The sequence below is a fragment of the Dryobates pubescens genome, chromosome 32 (genome assembly GCF_014839835.1).
Source record: "Dryobates pubescens isolate bDryPub1 chromosome 32, bDryPub1.pri, whole genome shotgun sequence".
NCBI classification, from domain to species: Eukaryota; Metazoa; Chordata; class Aves; order Piciformes; family Picidae; genus Dryobates; species Dryobates pubescens.
In genome coordinates, this window is record NC_071643.1 from 9,227,038 (window position 1) to 9,244,364 (window position 17,327).

Below are 17,327 nucleotides of genomic sequence, written 5' to 3' on the forward strand. Positions count from 1 at the left end.
GCTGGCCGCTGGGCTGAGCAGATGCCTCCCAGTCTGCTGGGGAGGGATGCAGGCTGGGTCGCAGAGCCCACAGAGTTCCCAGTCATCAGCTCCGTGGTACAGGAGGCTCCAAGACCCCTTTTCAACACGTAGGCAACAGCACAGGCCATGGGAAGAAGGAGGCCCAGCTTGCACCTTGGGGATTTCATTTCCTTATCCTTTCTATCCCCATTCTTCACGCACAAAGACTAATTAGTCAGGCCCCACATGTGAATGTCACCCCCTTCTGCAAAGCCTCAAGGATGTTTATGTAACAGAACACTCCACTTCCAGAAAGTAGTCGACTGGTGCTGGAGTTTCCCCACGGTAGGTCTGGGGTTTTTATGCCCCTGCAGTCAGTTGTGGATTCTTTGCATAGACGGCAAATTCTTCATCAAACCCTGCCCTCGCAATCCCTCTGAGGTAATGGCAGATGAGATTAACCACTCTTCACATGTAGGAAGAGGAAAGAGAGAGGAGTTAAGCAACTTCAAAAGAAGAATTCATGACAAACCAGAATTGTATCTGTGTTTGCAACTGGCCTTTTCCATTGTTCCTCTGAATGACTCCATGATAAAAGGAAAGAAATTACATGAGCCTCCTTCCCTTCTTTGCCCCTTTAAACAGAGGATCCACTCTTTAGGCTGCTGGTTTTATCTCCCTGTGCATTCCCATGTGATAGCTCAGGAGCTGTTGATGTTGGACTGAGGTCTGCTGGGATTTCATCTGACAAAATCTGTCTGCAGCACCCGCTTGCCAAGTCTGGATTCTTCATCCCTGTTCCCGACAAATTCCTGAGCAGGCAGTGAGAACATGTTAACTGCTAGGCTCAAGCATAACCCAGAGCAAGTCTCTGGCTTCTCTAGCTAAATTTGGGGGGAAAATTTAGTTTGCATCTTTCTCAGCTCCACGTGGTATTTGCTTTTTTTCTCAAGGTCCCTGTCTCCTAGAGAGCTTTTGTGGCAGCAACCTCTGTCACTAAAGGACGCAAAAGTGGAGGCTTGAGGCATCCCACGGGGCAGGAATTCCTCACAACGTGGCTTCAGGGAGAGTATAACATGAACCCTTTCTCCAAATAAGACTGTGAGGATGGTCAGAAAACTCAACAAGGACAGAAACTATTGTGGAGACCACATGAAACATCCTTAAAGACTCAGATGACTCTCTGCAGGCTGCCACGGAAAATGTACAGATGTTGATTCGGGTATCCAGGACCTCAGGCACTTCAGACTGCCCAGCCCCTCTCTGTAATGCAGCTTCAGGAAGCAGCCAGTTTCCTCAATGAAAGAGTTTAGAAGCCTTATGAGCAAAGTGAGCCTCAGCTTTGCCCCCTCGTTTCTTAGCACTTTCATTTTCTTTCTCTTCTCTTCCCGAACCCTTGATTTTAGAAGAGCTTAAGTTTCAACCAGCAGGCTCATCATCACATGGAGAGACATGTGCTGGGCTGCTGCTCTAGAGTGCACACAAAACAACAGACTGAAAAAAGAGACAACTATCACGACTGCAGCAGGAGGGAGCTGCCACATTCCCAGCCCTGGCCGGCTTGGGCTTCCCTGTCAGCCCACATTGCCGTGGCTACAAATGATGCTCAGAAACCCAGGCTGCCACAGAGACAGGATTGCCGTGGCTCTGAGGAAAGCAGGGCAGGTAACACCCTCCAAATACTAGGTATCATCCATTTAGTTAAGGGAACACACTGTAGCTACTTACAAGTAGGTAATGCAGAGCTTCAGCGGTGTTTCTGATCAATTAAACTTAGGAGAGGCTTTAGTCTAGCTTTAAAATGGCAAAATTGCAGTGTTAACAAAGCAAATAACAAGCAAAGTACTTTGGATTTCTAGCATGATAACAATTAAATGGCAACAAACACACACCAAGATAAATAAAAGGCAAATAAGGTTTCCTTACATCCATACTGATAACATGTTACTGCCATTCTAAAGATGGAGGTTAAAGGCTTCCCAGGAGTCAATCACAGAGTGAGAGAAACCGAGCAAGAAGCAAACTCCTCTGCAATGGGGTTCTTAATACTGGAGATTTGTCTGTGACTGCAGGTGTGTAGCACTCAGACTCCGCTCCACAGGCACCCTGAAGAGGACCCATACTGGCACACCCCACCTCCCCATTTAGCAAAGCACCTTGTGATGCTGAGATGCCTCATGCTGTTCAGTTGTTGCCAAGACTCCACTCACACTTCTGATTCTCCAGTAGCATCAGCTAATAATCTTCTGCAGGCTGGTTGTCAAGGAGCTCCAGAAGGTTGTCAAGGCTGCTCCAAAAAGAGAATGAGACGAGACAGAAAAGCTGCTTGTTCTTGTAGTCACAGAATCACAGCATGGTGGGGATTGGAAAGGACCTCTGGAGACCACCTAGCCCAACTCCCCCTCTGCTAAAGCGGGGTCACCCACAGCAGCTTGCCCAGGATCACAATGTCCAGCTGGGTCTAGAATCTCTCCACAGAGGGAGACTCCACAACCTCTCTGGGCAGCCTGCTCCAGTGCTCCAGCACACTCACAGGGAGGAAGTTTTTCCTGGGTTCAGTTTGTGCCCACTACCTCTTTTCTTGTCACTGGGCACCACTGAGAAGATGCTACAAGCATTTGAGATGTACCAATCTTTACAGACACGTGCCTCCAAAAGCTATAAGGAAGGTCTTGGCAACAAGATCAAAAAGTGAGGGGGGGGGAGGAGGGGAAGCAAAAGGAATGGGGGAGTGGAGGGAGGGGAACAAGATACTGAAGTGTTTCTCAAGCAGAGTTGGGATGAAAACCAAAGCTGGACTATAAAGTGGGCATAACTTTTTGAAGCCTCTGCTGAAGGTTACCACAGCAGCAGCCATCACTGTATGAAGTCACTGTTCATGAGTAAGGAGCCCACAGAACACAACCCAAAGGCTCCCTACACCAGAGGGAAAAGAACAACTTGCCTTGCTGGGCTTTGGCACAAGTCCTGACTCAGCAGCTGGCTGCACATGGTGAGATGCACCACACTGCTTTGGATGGGAAAGCACAGCAAGGTTCTGTGATCCTTGCCAGAAAGCCACTATCACTGCACATAACCATGGCAGAGGGCAAAGGAGAGGGCAAAATCCTAGAGAAGAGAGGATTGAGGGTGCATCCATCACTGGTGTTCCTCTTGGCATCAACAACACAGCCGGCTCTGGGACCCTGAAGGTGAGAGGGATACATCATAGGAAACCTGGAGGTACAGCCAGATAGGAGGAGAAAAATAGGGACATGGAAGAGAAAACACTATAGGCTTTCAAAAATAAGTCTCAATTAAACAAAATTAAGAAGTTGGGGAGTAAGGTGTAGCCTCAGTGTGAGGTGGGAAAAGGAACATGAAACAGTGTCAAGTCTGTGGGCTCAAACAAACCTTTTAAGGAGGGCTTGCTGGGTTAAGTCTGTACAGGAATCTGCACATCACAGTGGGCTAGAAATTTCTAGCAGAACAAAGCTGCTCTGAGTGCTGCTGGAGCTTTCTTGAAAAAAGTAAATAAACAAAGACAGGCAGATGGAAATAATTATGATCTGAATGCCTGAGATTGCTGGAGTGTGGTTTGCAATTGTCCCAGATTGACCTGGGCTCTATGAACCTAAAGCTACAAAAAGGAAGAGAATTCATTCCTGGCATAAGCAGGTGGGAGGCTCCTGGGCTGTGCCACCAGCCGGGCCTCTGAAGCCAGGCTGACCTCCCAGAGTATACCTTGCTCCCTGCACAGGGGTAAAGCCAAACCTGGGGGGCTCTATCAGGTATCACAAAAGTTCTTGGGGAGCTGGGGGTTCCCCAGAGCTACTCCCCTCCCTCTCCTACCTGCTAGTCATACATGGAACAGCAGCAAGAAGTCATCTACCTTCAGCTGCACCCAACAGGGAATTCCTACTTTGAAAATTAAAGAGCTAATAACAGGAGTTTTCAAAAAACACCAGGAAAATCCAAGGAGAAAAAGCCCACGTTGCAGGTTTCTCATCCAAACCAGTCAGACCATGCTGCCCATCACTGTGGCTGCAGTCACCAGTGACACTGGTCCCAAACAATCACCTGAGACATGAGTGGTTGTGTGCAGCACTTCCACAAAGTCAGAGCTACTGTCAGGTGATGAGGGTCTGAAATACAAAAACACAGAAACCAGACACAGGCTTGATGGCTCAGAGCTTGATGATTGCTCGTGGAGTGGTTGGGTTTTTTTCCCCACAATAAAGCACAGCTGTTCTGCTCCAGGTCCACATTCCTACCTGAAGCCAGCAGTAGCACCAGCTCTGAGGAGAACCACGTCTTTGAGTACCCATGAAACTTGGCCCAGGCTCAGCATCCCCCATCCAGGCATCTCCCTGCACTTGCCAGAGATAGCCCTGCCCCACACCACAGCCAGGCCACCACACAAGTCCTTGAGCAGGGACAGGGACACGCCAGGGGTCCCAAAGCACATGCCCAGCAGATGAAAGCAGACAGACTTCTCTATTATTCAAAGTATCTCAGCTTGTTCCCCAAGGAAAAGAACTGAGATAAAATATGTCTCTTAGAATCATGGAAGGGTTTGAGTCAGAAGGTCCATTTACAGTTCATCCAGTCCAACACCCCTGCAGTCAGCAGGGACACCTTCAACTAGATCAAGTTGCTCAGAGCCTCAGCTGATCTGGCCTGGAAAGTTTCCAGGGATGGGGAACCTGCCACCTCTCTGGGCAACCTGGGCCAGTGTCTCACTGCTCACAGTGTAGAAAATGTCTTTTAGTTTAAAACCATCACCCCTTGACCTGTTGCAACAGGAACATTAACTTCTTGCTGAGCATTCATTTCCCATCACAGCATTTGAGCATGTGGCAGTCCTTCAGCTTGCTTGGCAGGCGCCTGGATAAAGAGAGCAGAGCTGGCATCATCACACCTTGGCACGCTGGCCCAGGAGCAGGACAAGCCTCTACCCAGCCAAGCCAGAGCTCTCTATCCCTGTCTGCTCCTGCTGAACACCACATTTCAACCAGGAAAGTGATAAAGCCAGGCTGCCCTCTACTTGCTGTGCCCCAGTTTACATACATAAAGAAAATAAAGTGGAAAAGAATGTGCGGAGTACTGTGGCATTCCCGTGGCCCCACTCCCCACCCCAGCCAGCCAGCCACAGGGCAAGGGGGTCAGCCGAGTCATGGGTAAAAAAAGAGACAGGCTGGTTCTTTACTCTGCAAAGATGTGCAAGACCTTCAGTTGCAAATGTCTGAAACCACTCCTTCACTTCAGCAGAGAAAATATTGCCCAGTGGTCTGCAAAGTGCAAGCTGCCTGCCCTGGCTGTGCCTCCAGCCTCTGCATCTTCATCCCACCCGGACAGGCATGGGCACGTGCCCATCAGCATCAGCCCAGGTCCCAAAGTTCAGCATCTACTATCCCCAGATGAAAACTCTCTCCTGGGAACATTCATTGATGACCCAGTTGTCACTGGCACCTCAGAAGACAGGTGAAAACTACTCAACCCTTTCATACCCAAAAAGCAGAACAGGTGCAGTCACGGCAGCACAGCAGAGGTGTTTCCTGCAGTGGAAAACCAGATGTAACCAGATGACCAGTGTCCCTACATTCATCCAGAAACCATCTCCTTTTGAAATTGCAGCTTCAAAGACCCACGCTGGCTCAATTCCTGGTATCTCTCTTACTCCTGAACAGGCCAGCCTCACCCATCAGGGTGACTATGAACCATTTCAGATAGATAAACTCACTACCCACAAGACTTAACATACGGAAAGCTACACACACACCCCACCAGCTTTCACCTAAACACGAGGAGAAATGTACTTGCTGTGAGAGTGCTGGAGCCCTGGACCACGCTGCCCAGAAAGGTTGTGGAGTTTCCTTCTCTGAAGAGATTGCAAACCCACCTGGATGTCATCTGGGGCAACCTGCTCCGGGTGACCCTGCTTGAGCAGGGGCATTGGACTAGATGACTTGTGACCCCCATCATATTGGAGTTCCTTGGCTATCTGTAGAGCACCAAAAGGTGAGCAAGTAGGCAGCCTACAAAGCACATTAGCACAGAAAATTCTCATGATACCAAACACAAGCAGTGCAGGGACAGAACCTTTCTGCCCCTGTACACTGCACTGGTTAGGCCACACCTTGAGTCCTGTGTCCAGCTCTGGGCCCCTCAGTTTAGGAAAGATGTTGAGTTGCTGGAATGTGTCCAGAGAAAGGCAACAAAGCTGGGGAGGGGTCTGGAGCACAGCCCTATGAGGAGAGGCTGAAGGAGCTGGGGTTGCTTAGCCTGCAGAAGAGGAGGCTCAGGGGAGACCTTATCGCTGTCTACAACCACCTGAAGGGAGGTCGTAGCCAGGAGGGGGCTGGTCTCTTCTCCCAGGCAACCAGCACCAGAACAAGAGGACACAGTCTCAAGCTGTGCCAGGGGAGGTTTAGACTGGATGTTAGGAAGAAATTCTTCATAGAGTGAGTGATTGGCCATTGGAATGGGCTGCCCGGGGAGGTGGCAGAGGCACCATCATTGGAGGTGTTTAGGAGGAGACTTGATAGGGTGCTTGGTTGCATGGTTTAGTTGATAGGTGGTGTTGGATGATAGGTTGGACTTGATCTTGAAGGTCTCTTCCAACCTGGTTTATTCTATTCTATTCTAATGCCAAAGGCCCCCAGCACCATAGGAAGTGAGCAAAGTGAAAGGGTATGTGCCCCACTAAATAGGTTTTGCTGCTAAAATGACATTTTGAACACTAGAGACCCTTCTGAAACAGCCAGATGCTGACTGAGTGGGAGTTAGACTCTCTGGGTTACAACCATGAATGATCAAGGCTCAGATACAAATTTGTGAAATTAACTTTATTTTTTGAAACCTGATATCCAATTACAAATAAATAATCCATACAATAGAACTCAACTGAGGATATACAACGTTCAGGCAGTTCGTAGTGACGACCAAGAGCACACTGAGAAGGAGTTGAGGTTAAACACCCAATCACACCAACACACAACCGGTCATTCCAGTTGCTGTTTGGGCCTGGTCCGAGGTGCACCCAAGACTGTTCCACTTCCTGGTAAAGAGATGCTTTGTACCCAGTCCAAAGTTGTTAATACATCACATGAATAAAAGTGTCAAAAAGCTGCATGGAGTCACCTAGAGGCAGTTTTAGCAGGGAATAAAAGCTCGTGAATCTGAGCAGGAAAAAGGTTATTGCGAAGGAGTCTTCATCCTACAGCGACTTCTGCCTAAACTTACAAGCTTTGCAAGATGTTTTTAATGTGTGGCTTCGACTCCATACCCTCTTCTGCATCCTACCTATGCACCCAGGAAGATGCAGGGAAGCAGGACGTTCATCATTTCAGTTGCACATTGCTTCCTGCTTCCATTTCAGCAAAGCATTTCCCTTCCAAGATGCAGCTTCCCCCTGAGGTATGGTCCTGCTACAGCAGTTCATGCACGAGCAGCATAACTAAATTAGCCAAATCTTTTCTGACAGGTATTTTTCCATCTCCTAACCTACTCCAGAATTGCTGCTCTCTGCAAAGAACACTTAACAACATCTTGATGGAATTGAGTCTGAAGCCCTGGAATATGTGTAGGAAGGTTTGTTTCTAAAGGAGACTCACAGCTGCCTTGGAGTGTCTTGGTCAGTCCTCTATTGTAATGAGCAAGTTCTCGCCACAGAATCAGCAGTTCTAGTTCCAATGATTCAGGGTCCTGGGAAATTTGTATTTACAAAAGCTTTGTCACAAATCCCCCCCCTTTTGGGTGAGGTATCTGCTCCTTGTTCTTTACACGAGCCCAGAAGGACCCTTTCAAAAGTTACAGCTCTTTCCACTGCAGAATTCCCCACGTGACGATTACCCCCAGCCACACACTTCGCACTTACAGCTGTCCCCAGCTTTGGGGGCACATCCAACACATCCCAGCAGTGACTTTGTCCTGTATTTATTCTCTTAAAAACCCTCCCTCTTGGGTGAGGTATTTGCTCCTTAGTATGAACCTAGAAAGACTTAAAAAACTCGTGCCTCCTTCCCTTACAAAGTTCCCCACGTGATGTTCCATGCACTCCTCATTCACACCTGTCCACAGCCTCTGCCACACAACCAACGCTTCCCAGCAGGGGCTTCTGTCCTGCTTGTTTCACTGGGCATGGGAAGACACACAAAGTAAGGGGAGAGACCAGGTAATAAATTCCTGGCTGGACTGCAGTGAATCTATGCAGGGTTTCAGACTCCCCTAAGCTTTGTCTTTTTCTCGGCACTGCAGGAGTGAGAAGGTGGTGGCAACCAAAAGGATCTGCCAGGCAGATTCCTAGAGCAAGGAAACCCAACCTCTGAACAGCAGCTGGGACTCACTGTCCCATTACAGCCTCGATTAATGAGGTCAGTAAGAACTGTGGGCACCCATGGAACGGGTGGCCTCAAGAGGACATGGAAGTACTCAAAACCTGCCATCATTCAAGTCTGCCTTTTGTGATAAACCAAAAGAAACCCCAGACCCGTCACAAGTGTTTGAAACTCATACAAGTCTTTTAGAAGTCTTTCTATCTCCAGCACTGAAAGTGAAAATCAACAAACTGCTTTATTTTCACATTCTGTAGAAGAAATAAATGTCCACAAGGAATTTGATGCCTAGAGGAGGGGGGACTGTACAGAAGGATGTCCACTTCAGATATAAAAAACCTGAACTGCAAAAATCGAATGCACAGTTAGCTTCTGCAACCCAATCTGGTGACTGGATCAGAAGAAAAATTAAAACTACCATTTCCAAATACATTTTTTCAAAGCTTAATTTCTGCCATCTAGCCAAGAGGATTTAAGCCCTCAGTGGAAAAAATCACAAGCTTCAGATTCCCTCCAAATTAACCAAAAGCAGATTTATTGCCTTCAATCTGCTGCACGCTGCACAAGTGATACACAAAGTATGTCAGCAATTGGTTACTTTGCATGAAAGATCACCAAACAACAGCTGAACAATGCACACCCTGTGCTGAGTGCTAACTATTTAAGAACCTGCTGATGGAGTGTAGATACATTTATCTATTTATTACATATCAGTAACAGCTGCCACAGGGTGTAACACTTCCACACAGACCTGGCAATATTCACATTCTTCCCTCATTTTCCAACATTAATCTTACCATTATTTGCCAGACAGCTTTCATTTCAGAATTAGGTCTCTGAAGGCATTAACCTCATCGTTTTCCTTTTGCTGCTTGTATTTCCACTGGACTAGTTACACCAAAAATTCACCAAACAGTACCAGTTTGTCACAGACAGCAGGAGGAGAAACCCAGGAGTAGTGGGAGAGGCGGTAATGTAACAGAAAACACAGCCCAAGCCTGTCCAGCACTGAAGTCCAGAGAGCCTACATGACAACTTGCAGCTCCCATGAGACTGGCTTCTACAATCAATGGGAAGAGTTAAATAAAATAGCATTCCAGGTTTTTTTCTTTAAATGAGAATTTATCACACATCTCCCCAAACTCCCACGTCAAGAGTGGAAGCAGAAGGAACTCCCTCCCGGAACAAAGCTCCTGCTTCAGAGCCACGAACTGCTGCCACAGCAGAGTTAAGTTCTGCTCACATCAAGACCTTGATTTTTACTTCTACAAGCAAATGACACAGGAAAGAGAAATCCCCAAATTAAAGCCATTTTAGTATGTGCTCCATCATCACAATGTTGACTAGTGTATGCCTTTTCACATTCCCCTGTAACCCTGATTAAAATATTCTTTCTAGAATTCTTCTGAAAATAAAGGTTTTATCTGCAATCTAAATATTCTCACCAAGGAAGCAAAGACTCCCCAGAGCTCTTCAGACAACAGTCCTGTACCTACGGCAAACCAGAGACTCACACTCCATCCCAGGTAAGAGCTGGGTGCAGCAAACCAACACAAGGAACTCTGGCTGAGAAATGCCTCAAATCTCTTTGCTTTTAAAGCAAAACACTACTAAAGGAAAGCATGAAAGGGAGATTTTTAATGGCACAAAGGGCAGCTAGGCACTGTGTGAGCTGAGAACATAACTGTCATTATGACTTTAAAAATCCCCCCAGTACAATTTGGGTTGCAGCTAGGGCAGAACAGGGGTCTTGCCAGACTCTCACCACCACCAAAAGAGCAAACCTGGTGGAACATCCACATTCAGTGAGAAAAACCCAAAGCAGTTAGAGCCCCTCTGCCAAAAGGACGCTGTCAGACTCAAAGTGTGAAGTGAAGCCAATGCTGAGCGTTCGCATCAGCTCTAGGCAACTCAGCTACTGGATGAAAGGGTTGTGAGCTAGTTAAACTTTCAGAAATGATCTTTAGGTTGCACATCTGCTGTGTTAATGGTATCCTTTGTATTAAGCTTTAACTGACACCTTCAAGAGCACCTGTCTTTATGCAGAGCTGTGCCACAACTGGCTTTTTGTTCCCACATGATAATCAAAGCGAGCATTAGGCACAAACTGACAGCGGGTCACACAAGCTGTAATGCCAAACGTCGTCCCTTGGATTCACACAGGAAAAACAGCACAGCAGCAAAAATCCTGGTGCTCTGATCCACAAGGATCTCCTTACAAGTGTTTTCAGAATGCCACCTCATCAATACCTTCTTACCATTAAATCATTAGGTTAAAAAAAGGCCCCCAGGCTAGCCATTCCTCACACAGCCAAGTTCTCGCTCTCTACATCCAAACTTCCAGAGCTACAAACGAAACGTTGCACAGGATTTATAAATGCTGAAAAACTTGAGGCTTCAGAACTGTGATTTTTCCAAAAAGACCCAGGGAAAGCCCACAGGCTGAGAAGGCAGCAGAGAAAACTGGGGGGGGGGAGGAGCAGAGGGAGGGTGGGAAAAAGGAGACCAAAGACGAATTTGCTGCCAGGTTTTACTGAACTCGCCGGCGGTGGTGGCGATGTCAGCCGAAAGAAGAGCTGGAGCTGCAGATGAGAAACGGGGGGTTGTGTGTGTGGCTCCCAAGTGTCGAGACAGGCAATTCAAGTATTTCCTAGTTGATCCGAGCTCACTGCAGCCAAGGAAGGAAACCCAGCAGCCAGGAGGGGCCTATTTGACGGCTTTGCCGTACATGCGGTCGATGTCCGTCTGATAGTACGCCGTCAGCTCTTTGCGCTTTAGCTTGAACGCGTCCGTCACCAGCCCCGTCTCCGGGGTCCACGGGTCCGGGCTCAAACGGATCTTCACCGGGATCTCAAACTTCTCCAGGTTAGCTGTGGGAAGAAACATCCTTAACACACAACGGCAACACGACCGCTCCTCCACGGTTAAGCACAGCAGGAGGAACTAGACCAGATAGAACCAAGACATTTCTTACACTGAGGGTGATGAGACACTGACTCATCTTGCCCAGAGAAATGGTAGATGCCCCCTCCCTCAAAACGCTGCAGGTCAGGTTGTTCAGGGCCCTGAGAAGCCTGCTCTGGCTGAAGATGCCCCTGCTGACTGCAGGGGTTGGACTAGATGACCTTTAAAAGCTCCTTCCAACCCAGACCATTCCATGATTCTGTATTCTTTCCTCAGCTACTGGGCACAGTAAAACCCAACCAACCAAATTACATGAACCCAAAGGACTGACCCAACTCACGCTTGTTGCTGGAGTGTTTTTGTATGGAAACTTCACTTCATGTTGCATGACATACACATACTCAGGAAAACACTTTTAGGGCCCATGCTCATCTGTTTCACACTTATTACAGTCCACAAGGTTTATTCTACCCACCCAGCTACTCACCTGCCATGGCAGCCTCAGCCAGCACCTTCAGTACCTCTTTCTCCATCTCAGGACTGTTACAGATCTCTTCCCAAGTTCCTTTAAACCCTTTCTTTCGAGCCAGTTCTGCAAGCTCCTTTTGGTTTGGCACAACAAATCCAATGACATAAGAATGGAAACTGAGAAGCACAATGTACTTTAGTATGAATTCTGTACAGTTCAGGCTTCCAAAAACAACATTTCATTTTGGGTCACATACAGAGATATTGCTCTTAACAGTTGGCTTTTGTTCACCTGATCATCTCTCTGCAACAGGACACAAATTACCTTTTTTGCCTGCTTAGAAGTAAGTAGAAAGAGAAGCAACTTACCTTACACAGCAAGGGGATTGCTTCAAGGTGTGCTGTCCATATGCATATTCCACTGTGTCTCAAGCTCAAAGCTTTGGGGAAGCAGCACCCATACGATGTCAATTCGCCCTGCCTCTCCTCATCTTTTTGCATCCCGGTATGAAGGCTGGTGTGCGGCTTCCCTACCTCAGATTCCTCTCAACTGCAGAATCCAGTTATACTGTAGAGGAGTAGAGGACTGCAGTGAAGAGGGGTTGGAGAGCAGGTTGTGGAATGAGCATATGCACAACACATCTCAAAGAACGCCTGCTTCTGTAAGGGAAGTGACTTCTCTTTTCTTTCAAGCGATCGTCCGCACGCTCACTCTACTGGAGGCAACATTTGTCTGCTCCTGATATGCCAAGAACACATGAAACTCTGACCTCAAAGTCTTTGGAAAACACTGGAGCACAATTTGCCCTGAAACAGGTATTCAAGACTTTTCAGATGGTGTAAAGGAAGAATGAGAACAGACCCTCCACGTTCTAACAAAGCATTTCACAGAACTGGAATGCTGAAACCCACCTCTGAAGATCATCTGATTCATTCCCCTGCCTTGAAGCAGTGTCAGCTGCATCTAACAGATGTCTGTCTAACATGCTCTTAAACATCACACAGACACTAATCACAGAACCCCAGCACAGTAGGGGTTGGAAGGGACTTCTGGCAATCATCTAAAGCAGGGTCATTTAGAGCAGGTTGCCCAAAATTCCACTGTCCAGGCTAGTTTGCAATCTCTCCAGAGAAGGAGACTCCACAGCCTCCTGCTTCAGTGCTCCAACATCCTCACAGGACAGAAGCTCTTCCTCATGATGAAATGAAGTTTCTGAGGTCCAGTTTGTGCCTGTTACCAGGCAAACGCTAAAGCACCATTTGTCTTCAGCAGTATCCTGAAGACTGTATCATCTCTCTGGAGCAGCTACTTGCCTGTTCACTACTTCTCCTTCTGCACATCTTTTAAATTTGCCAGCTCTTCAACCTTGGAGGCCACAACCACAGCATGAAGGATGCAGTTTCCAGAATGTGGTCCTCAGGACCTCCTTAGTCATCTCCTTCATGCCAAGAGATTTTGCTGAAACTGCTCTACACCAAACATTCTCATTCCCTTGCTGTGCTGGAGATGCTACCCAAGCAGAGACAGAACAACTGGGAGGCAGAACAGCTACAAATGAAGGACTCATCTTGCATATGAGATCAACCAGGCAAAGGATAAGGAGAGACAGGATCTAAGAAAAGTTAAGAGGCACTACTAACAAGAAGCTTCTGAGCTCACACTACCGAGGTAAGTGCCTACCCACAATGAAATGTGCATATGGACAACCATTCAGAGAATCTGTGTTCCATGGCTGCTTATGCCAAATTACACATAAAAGTATTATGAAGAAATATAGCAGCTGGGGAAAAAAAAAACAAGAAGAAAAGAAAAAGAAATAACAAAGTTTTGAAGGTACTTGGGCTCTGTTTATAAAGTACCTGGTTTTAAGTAACAGACAAGACAAAGACTAACAGTCAAGTGCCCGGCTGACATGCACTTCAGCCTCCAATGCTACCTTGACTTGCTTGAAATGAATGTAGAATTTGATGCTACAATTCCAGTACTGAACTTCAAACCCAGAGCAGCAGAAACCACCAACTGCAGGAGCCACTTTCTCCACAGAGCATGTTCAGAACAGGCACATAACAGCAGGCAGGCAAAGCAAGTGAACATGAGATTTGCTCAACAGGTCAAAACCACTTCTCAGCAGTGATAAGCCCAATGCATGGTACCCCAATAACCCAAAACTGTCAAAATCAAAGTTACAGGACTACTACCATTAGCTAACATCAAAAAAATAACACAGAGAACCAGGTGAACAAACCAAAAGTTAATTTTCTTGTTATTACCACTGAGCAATTCTCTGGTATGCTTGTCCTGGCCTCTTTCAACCAGTTATCAAGTGGGGAACATTTCTGTTTATTCAGAAGCTCCACAACTCCTTTCCAGGCATCAAAATGACACCAGGAAACACCCTGAAGTATATCTCCAAGCTTGCATGATGCACAGGTAGAAACTTAAGACATGTTTTAGCCTTCAGATGCCCAATTCAGTAGTACATGTAGAAAGCAAACAGAAAGGACATTGGACCATCATTTATGAATTGCATGTGTGCAGAGTACTTAGTTTTCACTCAATCTTCAAGGGGTCTGCTGGTTGAAGGGGTTGAAGTATTTTTAATGCACAAGCCAGTTTCTGGGCTGTTGGTTTTCATTATTTTTCCTCCTAATCTTCCACTGAAACACAGCAGCACTTCTTCAGAAGAACAGACTACAGCTAAATATGCCAAGGAACAAGGTGTCCTGGGGTGTCTCTAGGTAATAGTGACTAAAATGCTTGAGTGATGTCTGCTATGAATGCAGGCAGAACTTAGCTGCCCTTCAGACTGGGGAAAAGGGAATGAGAGACTCATTCTTGGCATTTTCCAATGAATGACTGTAAGCAGTAGGAAAGGAAAACTAAATCCAGTCTTTTCAGACGGTTTAGTTTTGACAGAAGAAGTTAATCCATTGTATCCCCAGTAAAAGCCTTTTAAAAATCTCACACATCGAGTAGCAAAAAAAATTCTGCTCACAGCTGCAGGAGGACAGAGTGAACAAAGCAATAACCAGGAGTCAGCTGCCTCTTACCTGCTTGCATATGCACAAATGTTATCTACCAGAGGAAGATTCTTCAGAGCTGCTTCTACTTTGCCCAGAGAAACGTATTCTCCTGCCTGAAGCTTCACAAGATCTTTTTTACGATCTGTTGAGGCAAAAGAAGGAATTAAACATTAACTGCAGCAGACAACACTAGAGACACTGACTTCACATGTCTCTGAAAGGTGTGTGCATGAACTCCAAAAGCTAAGCTGAGTCCTGTTTGGTGCTTCTGGGAACCATTTAATAACAGGTTTCCTGATTCGCAGATGCACAGCGTGTTGGAAGGGACCTCAAGAATCATCCAGTCCAACCGTTCAGGGTAAGAAAGTACTTGGAATAAGATGGCCTAGCACCCTCTCAAGCTGGCCTTTGAAACTGTCTAATGTAGGGGAGTCCACCACCTCCCTTGGGAGTTGATTCCAATGTCCAATAGTTTAAACAGAGTAAAAACAGTCTGAATTACCCCAGTAGCAACTTGTGCCCATAACCCCTCGTCTTTACCATGGGACTCTTTATAAAGAGGAAGTCTCCTCCTCTTTGACAGCTGCCCTTCATGTATTTGTACATGGTTATGAGGTCTCCCCTAAGCCTTCTCCTCTCAAGGGTGAAAAAACCCAGATACTGCATTTTATCAATCTGCCCCTCACTTCAACACAAGATACATTTCAACCCCATGTGTTTTCTGCCTTTAGAACAGCATCTCCTACACAACTGCACTGCTGAGGGAATAGGAGACCACCAGGAGTTATGAAAAGCCTGCCTGTAGCTAGAAGCACATCTTTTATGCTGTCTGATCCAAATCTGAGGCAGGAAACACAGCATTTGGTGACATTTTATTACTTATTCCCAGGCTAAACCCTTATTTGAAGAGCAACTGTCCATCTGTTATGTGGAAACAACAGGAACCAAAAATTAAACCCAAATCACTTGAGGTTATTATGTGCAGAGGTGCCCTTCCCACCCAGCTGCAATGAAGCCAGCAGTCCCTCTCCTTTGCTGCACATCCTCATGATGCTTTGTGCAGCCAGGCAAGGTGTTTTTGTACCTATCTGACCTGTTGGCTCAACTGCAATAGGACCTAAAATTTTTCTTATACAATAAGCCAAATAAACTTAGTTTTCAGGATTGAAGAGCACCCTGACTCACCTAGTGACCTTAAGACTGCTTTAAATGCTAAAATTCAAATGCTAAGACTATGTAGTTTAAAAATTAGCTTTCAAAACACATAATCAAGCTTATGTGAGCACATCAGAATTTCCCTGGGATCCATGGAAGGCTTTTGACTCCATGCCAAGATTTTAGTTAATTACAGTATTCAGCAGTCCTGACAAAATTAATGATATGTGGACCTGAATTTATTAACTCACCAATAATTTTCAGACATCCATCATGCTGAAACTCTCCAATGTCCCCAGTGTGGAGCCACCTCTGCCCATTCTCATCAACAGTGAAATCTTTTTTGGTTCGAACTTCATTCTTGTAGTAGCCCACTGTGACATTTGGCCCTCCAATAAGAATCTCCCCTCTAGGATATGGTTTGTCAGTGTTGTAATAGCCACCTAAAAGTACAGGGTTCATTAAAAACAGCTAAAATTTATTCCAAAGCAAGAATTCCTGCAACTTCTACTATTTAAATATAAACACTTCAGGTTAAGTCCCTCACCAAAGTTAAGAGAAGAGATGGTTCACAGAATCACAGGTGAGGGTAGGAAGGAACCTCTGGAGATCACCTAAGCCCAACCGCCCTGCTAAAGCAGCGTAACCCACAGCAGCTCGCCCAGGAGCACAATGTCCAGATGGGCTTGGAATCTCTCCATAGGAGAATCCACAACCTCAGCCTGGTCCAGTGCTCCACCACACTCATAGGAAAGAAGCTCTTCCTTACAATCAGATGGAACCTCCTGGGTTCCAGACTGTGCCCATTGCCCCTTGTCCTGTCACTGAGCTCCACTGAAAAGAGTCTGGCCCCACACCCTCTTTCTCAGCCTTCTGTTCTCCAGGCTGAACAGCCCCAGGCCACTCAGCCTTTCCTTGTCAGAGAGAAGCTCCAGTCCCTTCATGACCTTTGTAACATCCACTGGACTCTCTCCACCAGTTCCCTGTCTCTCTTGAACTGGAGAGGCCAGAATTGGACACAATATTTCATATGTTGTTTTACTAGGCCAGACAACAGAGGGGGGAGAAGAACCTCCCTCAACCTGCTGGCCACACACTTCTCAATGCACCCCAGAGTACCACTGGCTATGAAGGCAGGTTGCTAGCTCAGGAGGAACTCCTCCCAGGGGTTTCAATTCTTTTCAGCACATAAAAAGCTATTTAACAGGTATGTTTACAAACATTCACACATATGCAGAGGGCAAAAGCCACCTCTCTGCAGTCTTTCTGCCAGGACTTACAGGCTCCATCAGTTTCATACCAGCTCCAACAGAAAAAAAGCAAATAAACCCCCCCAAACAACAACAACAACAAAAATAACCAACAAACCAACCACAAACCAAAACTAAACCCACAAATTTCACTTCATATTTTAGGAAGGAAAAACCCCAATATTATAATGTTTCACCTTAGCCCAAAACA

The 17,327-nt window shown here is 46.5% G+C and overlaps 1 protein-coding gene across 1 annotated transcript in view; it reads right to left on the reverse strand.

Moving 5' to 3' along the window:
• Positions 1–10,823: 10,823 nt before the first annotated feature.
• The window catches only part of ACSL3 (acyl-CoA synthetase long chain family member 3), a 31,722-nt gene continuing 25,218 nt past the window's right edge, over positions 10,824–17,327 (reverse strand). Inside the window, exons 12-15 of the mRNA XM_009897597.2 lie at positions 16,118–16,309; positions 14,739–14,853; positions 11,707–11,864; positions 10,824–11,185 (exon numbers count right to left, since the gene is read on the reverse strand). Of these exons, the coding sequence (XP_009895899.2) occupies positions 11,022–11,185; positions 11,707–11,864; positions 14,739–14,853; positions 16,118–16,309 (629 nt within the window). The 3' untranslated portion in view covers positions 10,824–11,021. The remainder of the gene's footprint in view (positions 11,186–11,706; positions 11,865–14,738; positions 14,854–16,117; positions 16,310–17,327) is intronic.